This window comes from Natrix helvetica, assembly GCF_964273705.1.
Source record: "Natrix helvetica genome assembly, chromosome: 11".
NCBI lineage: Eukaryota > Metazoa > Chordata > Lepidosauria > Squamata > Natricidae > Natrix > Natrix helvetica.
This window is the reverse complement of record NC_138562.1, coordinates 6,751,233-6,759,471: the sequence shown is the minus strand read 5'-3', so window position 1 is coordinate 6,759,471 and position 8,239 is coordinate 6,751,233. Positions and strand designations below refer to the sequence as shown.

The 8,239-nt window shown below is 47.4% G+C and overlaps 1 protein-coding gene across 2 annotated transcripts in view; it reads left to right on the top strand.

Annotated features, from left to right (window-relative positions):
• Positions 1–278: 278 nt before the first annotated feature.
• The window catches only part of TMEM164 (transmembrane protein 164), a 44,761-nt gene continuing 36,800 nt past the window's right edge, over positions 279–8,239 (top strand). Inside the window, exons 1-2 of one of the 2 annotated variants that reach the window (XM_081964030.1) lie at positions 279–430; positions 1,011–1,550. In XM_081964030.1, coding sequence (XP_081820156.1) covers positions 1,107–1,550 — 444 coding nt within the window. In that variant the 5' untranslated portion in view covers positions 279–430; positions 1,011–1,106. Of the gene's footprint in view, positions 431–787; positions 804–1,010; positions 1,551–8,239 lie in introns of those variants that run through there. The other variant, XM_081964031.1, reaches the window with a different exon arrangement.

The window sequence follows — 8,239 nt, the reverse complement described above, 5'->3', positions numbered from 1 at the left end:
CCGAGGAACCCGACGGGCGAGCCTGGCTCCGCCGCGGCCAGCAGCCCCAAGCCGGGCTACGCGGGGGCGAAAGCGCCCTCTGCCTTTGCCCTCCTCCCTGCCAGCCGTCCCCGCGCCTTGAAGGTGGGCCGAGTGGGCGCCGCCAGCCCCGCTCCCCTCGGCAGCAGCCGCGCAAGTGCGGCCGCCTCCAGCCCTCCCAAAGAGCCGCCTCCCGAGAAGGCGGAGCGGGCCGCCCCGGTGCAGCCAATCTCCGCCGCCCCGGCCGCTGCTCCGACCGAGGCCAGCGCGTCGGCGGGGGATGCTGCTCGGCTGGCGGGGCCAAGGCGGCGCGGCCACATTGTTGCGTCCCGGCTGAGTTCCGGGCGGCGGCGGCGGGCGAGTCCCCCGCCGCGGCTGCAGCTCGACGGGGCTGGGAAGGCAGAGCGCGGCGGTGGGTTCCCGATCCCCGTTTGGCTGGAGGGGCGGCGAGGCCAGAGGAAGCGCGCGGGGGGTGGGAGGGAGGGAGGGAGGGCGAGCCTGGGCAGGGGAGGGCAGGGGGCTCCCTCCCTCCCTCTCTCTCTTCCCCTCCCCTCCAGAGAGGGAGAGTTGGGGAAGACCTTCCTTGTGTCGTCCCCCCCCCCAGATGTGGCAGGGACACAGGTGGTTTTTCCCTCCCCTCCTTTCCTCCCCCCGCCCTCCCCGAGTGTCCTCCCTCGCAGGGGCGTCGTGCAAAGGCGGACTCCACCCCAGCCACTTCATCAGACGGCAAGCGCCTGAGAGTTTCCCCCAGCTGCCAGCTTGCCCCGCGCGTTGAAGCTGCTTTTGTGAGCTGGGGGTGGGGTTGGGGGGTGAGCCCGCCTTAGTGGGGTTCTTGGGGTGCTTGCATGGCCTGGGATATGGGGGTGGGGGCGAGGGGAGGGGTCGTCTAGGCGGTTTCAAACTGGCCAAACTTGACGCTGGAGTGGTGGTGTTAGCCAGATCAAGGAAGGCTCATTAGCTAAGTTGTGTTTTTCTTCTTCTTTCCTTACCAGGTTCTGCTCTTGGGGTCTTCTGAGCCCCCTCTCCGCCTATCCTGGGTCCCCCAGAGGGGCCAGGCGGTCTGTGGAGGAAGGCATCCTGACTGTTTGATGGTTCGCCCCCTGAACGGTGTCCTTGCTTTGAGCTTCTCAAACTCGCCCCCGCTGCCTCCCAGCTCCGGAGGGACCATGAGCCGCTACAGCTTCTCCAACCTAATGGACTGGATGTATGGTGGGGTGGACCCCAGCTTCGAAGGGAACGGGGGCCACGAGTGCGCTGCCTTCCTCCCTTGGCAGCAGCGTCTGCTGGAGAGCCTGGTCTTCACCGCGGTGGGAGTGCTGGAGATCCTGGTTTCTTTCCAGAAGATCAGGAGGTCCACGGCCAAGGAAGCTGCTGCGCTCTTGGCTCAGTCCCGGGTCAGGGAGGAAAGTTGGGGCAGAAACCTCTTGCTGGTGACCCTCTGCCTGACCTTTGGACTTGAAGTGGGATTCAAATTTGCCACCAGGACGGTCATCTACTTGTTGAACCCGTGCCACGTGGTTACGATGATGCAGGTATGAACTGCCTTCCTCCAGATAGTTGGAACTACCAGTAGAAGATATTTGTAGCTCGGGGTTGAACTGGAGGGATAATTGTTTTTTTTTTGGTAAACGTTCTTTTTCTTTTTTCCCTTTTAAAACAAAATTTCATCATTCATTAACCAGTGTGTTGTCTGAGTACAAAATTTTGGGGGGTCTTCATAGTTATAGTTTACCGCCAAATTCTTTATATTCTTATTTTTACGTCACGACTTAACGTATCTCCTGTTGTAACATTTCTCTTCCTAAATTATTTAATTTTGTGCATTTTATCCACATTCATCTTTTAACCGATGATAAAATAACCCCCACATATTATAATAATTGGATTCTTCCTTCCCTTTAATTGCTAGTGTTAATCTGCTCATTTCTGCACAATCTAATATTTTCTTAATCACGTTTTCATCTTTTGGGAGTTCTTCAGCTTTCCAATTTTTTTGCAAACGGGGGGGTGGGTGGGGTATCCTTGATGCTCTCCGAGCTTGGTGGTTTTCTTGCAGATGTGGGTTAAGCTGGGTTAAGCGAACCTCTGCAAGAAAACCGGCAAACTCACAGAGCACCACATGAGCCCAAGGTTTGTACTACAACTACCATCAGCCACAGCTATCTAGGCGGCCTCAGGATGGGCAAGGCTGCTTGAAATAGGGAAAAGGCCTTTTGCATCCACAGAGGCGGCTGTTTTTCTTTTAGCCAATAGTTCTTTTTTTTGCATTCCCTTCTTTTTTTTTCCGGGCCAAATTTTGCTTTGCAACTGTGACTCTCCTTAGCAGAGGTGAGACTGGCTTAAAGAACAAATCCAGCATTGGCTAAAAGAAAAAACAGCCACCTCTATGGATACAAAAGGCCTTTTCCCTATTTCAAGCAGCCTTGCCCATCCTGAGGCCGCCTAGATAGCTGTGGCTGATGGTAGCCGTAGTACAAACCTTGAGGTCCCTTTGGTGCTCTGTGAGTTTGCTGGTTTTCTTGCAAAGGTTCGCATTCAAATACTTGAAAGAATCCAAATCTCTTTTCTGGTCTCTTAAAAGACTACAAGGCTGGTGCCAATGGGGTCTGCTGGGGAGGCTCTTTCAGGACCAATCTGTGGGCTGGTTTCTCTCCCCCTCCTCCCCAGTCAAATGAGGAACCTAGGAATGTGAGTTGAATGGTACCAGCTGTTTTGTGTGTTGGTGAGGAGTAGTTTTAAGAAGAGGCTGGACAGACACTTGTTTGAAATGGTATAGGATCTCCTGCTTGAGCATGGGGTTGGAGTAGAACAGCGGTCACCAACTGGTGGTCCATGAGAAAATTTTGGGGAAAAATTATTTGCATTTTTTATATTGCACTAAATCAGAGGTCCTCAAACTACGGCCCCTGGGCTGGATACATGTTGCTGCAGACACTCTCCCACTTCGGGGTCTTTTTGTGTGGGTTGGAGAGGGGAAGAAATTCCGACTTCAGGGTCTGCTTCAGCCTCCTGGTGGGGGGCTTTGGGCGAAGGCTGGAGGGAAGCGCCACTGGTGGTGAAAAGCTGTAGGGCCTCGTTCCAGTGGGACTGCATCATGGCCTGGAACTGGCTGACCATCTCAGCCCGCTGAGCCTCCAGGTGCCGGTCCCTGACCTCGCACTCCCGCAGGTCTTCCCTTTGCTTGGAAAGCCTATGCTCGTAGTCCTCAGCGAGGGGAGGGTGTGCCTCCCTAGAAGGAAGCAGAACACGTAGGGAGTGGGTCAGAGTGAAACACCAGCTGTAATTTTTAATTTCCATTCCGACTTCAAATTAATTTTAAATCCCATTAACATAATTACTGGCCCGATGTTTAATTATTTCTCCATTCTGTCGGGTGAAACTTGACAGCTTGGGTGGCGGTTGTTAAGGAGCCTTTTGGAGACCCTCAAGAGATGCTAAGATTAGTTTCAGAAGAGGTGGAATACCCCGAGCTGCTTTTTGGTTTTCTTTGAAGAGGTTTTGCTTCTCATCCAAGAAGCTTCTTCGGTTCTGAAGAAGGAACTCTGAAGAAGCTTCTTGAATGCGGAGCGAAAGGTCTTCAAGGAAAAACACAAAGTCCAGTTGCCTTTTGGAAAAAAAACAGCTTTGGGACAACCATGACTTAGATGATTGAAAATCATGGGAAGCCGAATAGTCCTCCATTGCTCTGGGGAAGGAGAGCTGGCAGATGTCTACGGAGATTCTCAGTCATCCACATCATGGTTGTCCCAAAAACAAAGACAACTTCCTTTCTTGATTTTTTTTCTTTGAAAACATTTCGCTTCTCATCAAGAAGCTTCTTCAGTTCAGCAGGTGGACTTGCTTGTTTTTATCCAGTTTTTCTAACTTTTCTTTAAGTAAGGAGGACGTTTGCACTTTGACCAGCTGCAAGTTCAGTCAGCTTTCTGTTTTCCAGTGGGGAGTGTATAAAACCCAGAGCCTACACGTTTGGCAAAATAATTTCCACTGGTCCAATCTTCAGTGTAGTTGTTTGTCAGCTTTCAGTTTGCACGGAACAAACTGTCATTGCTACCAGGTACACAAAACCAAACAGAACTCAAAAGGGAGATCTGTGGGAAAGGACACCAAGTTAAACAAGCTTTGAGTTTGTTTTAGTCTTAACTTGGTGATAGTGGGACTGTCCATGATTAGGACTGGGCTGGGAAGAAAGTGTTGTGACCGAGGCTTCCCAAGAGCATGAAGCAAACTCCTGGTCCCAACAAAAAAAACCTTTTTTAAAATTTACTGTGAATTCTGCTCATTCACACCCAGCAAAGTCTTTCAAGGGAGGATTTACAGTCACAGACTTTATCTGGCTTGGAGAGCTGACAAGCCAATATCTGCAAAGCTTGACAAGCAGCCTCAGAGAGTCACGAAACCAATTAGGAGAACTAATTGTCTCCTGCAAACCTCACTCCCCTTTCGCTCCTCTTTTATTTCCTCTGGGAGGGGCCATTCATTGTCCACCTGTGGCCTTCCTCCCAAGTCGACCCCTGTTCTTTAGCTGTTCCCTTCGTCTGGCAACTCTGCGCATGAGCCCATTAGGAACAGGCTGCAGCTGTTTGTCTGCCTCACTGATGTCTGACTCTGAAGGCAGCTGATAACTGGCATATGGCCCTGGCCCCCTCTCTAGGGTACAAGCAACGAATTCCAGGTGCCAGGAAGCTCATCTACAAAATTAAGGCAATGGTGGGTTGTTACCATAATCCATAGTTAGTCACCCCCCTATAATTCTAGCACTTCATGGTTTTTCTTAAAATCTTTTATGAAGATAAGAATGTTTTTACTGCATGCATCCTTCATCCAGCACCATCACTGGACCTTCGGTGACTCTTTCCAAAGATAATTATTTCTAGCAATTTCATTGGGAGAATAACATTCTTTCTCATTGTTCTTTAAATTTAAAACAAAGACTTTTTTGGAGGGAAAAAAAATTAAGATAATTCCTGAAAATAGACAATTAAAGCTCCATTTAACCTTAATAAGAGACACTGAGCAGAATATGTTGAGCTGCTTTCATGATATTAAAAAAGAAATGTAATTTTTTGAGCTTAGTAACAAAATCTGTGCTACATTGTTATTTATAAATGTTTAAAAACAGAAGCAAAAAAAAAAGGGGGGGAACCACCCTTAAAAATAACATAGGTAAATAATTTAATTTGTTACTTCCCCTTCTTCACCCTCTAATCAGTTTTGCAGGACTTTCTGCTGATGTATGCTTTAGAAACCAGACTTTAGGTGACTCTATTTACCTTGCTGTGCAATACATAATAACAGTATCATGCTTTTGTTTTTCTTAATGTTTGCCACATAGGCCCAAGCTCTTTGAAACAGATCAAATCCATTTGCTAAATCCAGAAAAAAATACATTGTTAGTAATAACAAGAAACTGAATGGATGATAAAAATCTACAGGTAGTCCTTATGACCATAATTGAGCCTGAGATTTCTGTTGCTAAGGGAAACATTTGTTGAGTTTTGCTCCATTTTACAACCTTTCTTGCCTCAGTTGTTAAGTGAACCACTGCAGTTGTTAAATGAATCACATGGTCGTTAAGTGAATCTGGCTTCCCTGTTGACTTTGCTCGGCTATGGGGAGGCTGCAATGGTTGTAAGTGTGAAAAATGGTCGTAAGTCCCCTTTTTAGCACCATTGTAACTTTGAATAGTTACTAAATCAAACATCGTTAGATGAGGACTATTTGCACTACCAGCAAAGAAAATGAAAAGCAACATTGACCCTAACCAGAGACAATTTCAGCGATCACTTAGAAGTTATTGAAAGAACTCAGATTGACCTGGGGAGATTTGAAACTGACTAGCAGAGAGCTAAGGTTAGATATTGTGCAAGTAACAGATAGGATTATATGAACAAACTATGCGTTTTTGTTGAATGGCATTGCGTGATGTTAACTAGAGTTTGTTGTCTGACTTGGCACATTTCACTAAGCTGTCATGCTCGTTGCTGTTCAACTGCCCTTAAATGTCATGTCATAGGGTTGATGGGACCTCAGAGGTCATCTGGCTGAACCCCCTCCTTGATGCAAGATCATTGCATTGGCATCCTTCAGTCTCAAAAGACGATGGTGTCGTGCTCTGGAAAGAGATCAAAGCTGGAGTGTCCTCTCCAGAGCACGAGGCCTGGATAGATTAATATGGAGGATAGACTGTTACCCAAGCAGCAGATTCCCCCCTCTCCACATCGCTGAAATAGTCCAATGGAACGGCAGAGCCGATACGGTTGGTTCCAGCTGCGTCTCAGGAGTTACCAGAACATGGTTGTACACAGTCACGAACTGCTTCCGGGATTCCGGCTCTGGATTTTGCCTGGAGGTTGACTCCCGAAGCCTTTTCCAGTAGTGGATGTAGCCACAAGGCAGTGGAGGTTTGTAATCAGAGTTTCCCTTCTCCTAGAAGATGGCTCTGCCGCTTTATCTGCCATTGGGGCGTAGAGCCCTCTTCCACCTTCAAAACCCTGGACCGTCTTCTCCTGTAACCCTGGAAAGGGGCCCTTACGAGGTGCTCCCAGCCGGGCCAGCTGGACCAAGGTTTTTTAAGGAGGTGTTACTCCTCCATCACTCACCCTTTGTCCTGGCTTGTGACAGGCAGAGCCCGGCTTCCCAAACGTTGGGCCCAGGATGGCGGGTTTAATGCAGGATCACTGCACAGCCATTTGAGTGTGATGGTTGTAAGGCTCCTGCTCCTGAACAAGAGGTTGGACAAGAAGACCTCGGAAGTCCCTTCCAGCCTTCTGCTTCTACGTTCTACGATTCAATCTGCTATGTTCTTTCTAAACAGCTTCTGGTGCTCGTGTGATAACCAAATGTCACCCTGGATCTTTTGTGTTTTCACCCTGAACTCTCAGAAGCTTCGGGCTTTCTTGTCATCCTTCATTTTTCTCCCTTGCAAAAACACGATTGCTCCAAGGTTGTGACGTTGTGTAACATTGTGCAAGAACCCCCCCCCCCCTGTTTGAACATGTTGCTGATTCCTAGCTTAGTGGGATGTGTTAACTTCCCCATGAAGCCACATTCTGTACAGCTGACCTTAAAATGGGTAAAATGTATATTTCACTGAACACATTTCTCACTTAGCAACGTAAATTTTGGGCTCAATTGCCATCATGAGTTGAGGACTACCTGTGCTAAGGGTTCATCCAGCCACCCTTTGAAGAGCCTTGGCACACAAATAATTCCCTCACCGCTGTCAAACTATTCCCTAAGGCTGCATTACTATTCGTATTCGTCTTCTCATCGTTCCTATCACCCATCTACTCCCACTTATGACTGCAGGACTGTAACTTTGCTGCTTGTATCCTTACGATTTATATGGATATTGATTGTTTCCTGATTGCTTATTTGTACCCTGTGACTATCATTAAGTGTTGTACCTTATGATTCTTGATGAATGTATCTTGTCTTTTTATGTACACTGAGAGCATCTGCACCAAAGACAAATTCCTTATGTGTCCAATCTCACTTGGCCAATAAAGAATTCTATTCTATTCTGTTCTGTTCTGTTCTATTCTGTTCTATTCTATTCTATTCTATTCTATTCTATTCTATTATTCTATTCCATTCCATTCCATTCCATTCTATTAGATATGCACCAAAGACAAATTCCGTGTGTGTCCAATCTCTTGGCCAATAAAGAATTCTATTCTATTCTATTCTATTCTAATTCTAATTCCAATTCTAATTCTAATTCTATTCTATTCTAGCAAGATAGGGGTGTTTTCTTGTCATATACCAACTTTTCAACTCTGTCATCGGCAGATTAGTTTCCCTGAAGCTGCTTTTCAAACTGTGAGGCTGAAGTCTGTGAGGGAAGCAATAACGTAAATGGAATCTGACAGGGACCCCATTCAAGTTGTTGTTTTTGCTCCTCCTCCTCTTCCTCCTCTTCTAAAAATAGTGGAAAGAAAAAGGAGGTTGTTATCTTTTGTGAATGCGGCTCTTTACAAAATGTGCCAGGGAAACAACAAAAGACAAAGAGAGAGTCTGTAGGCCCTTAAGAGCTATTGAGTGCTATTCTGAAGCTACCGATGGGCTCTCGCACAGATGTGGATTGCTAGTGTTTTGCAAGGCCTCCGTTTCTACTTTCAGGGAGAACCGCAGTGTGGTTTAGAGTTGCTTGTTTGAAACCAGAATATCAATAAAGGAGAATGTTTGTAGCTCAGGGTTGAAATGAGGGGTCCTTGGTGCT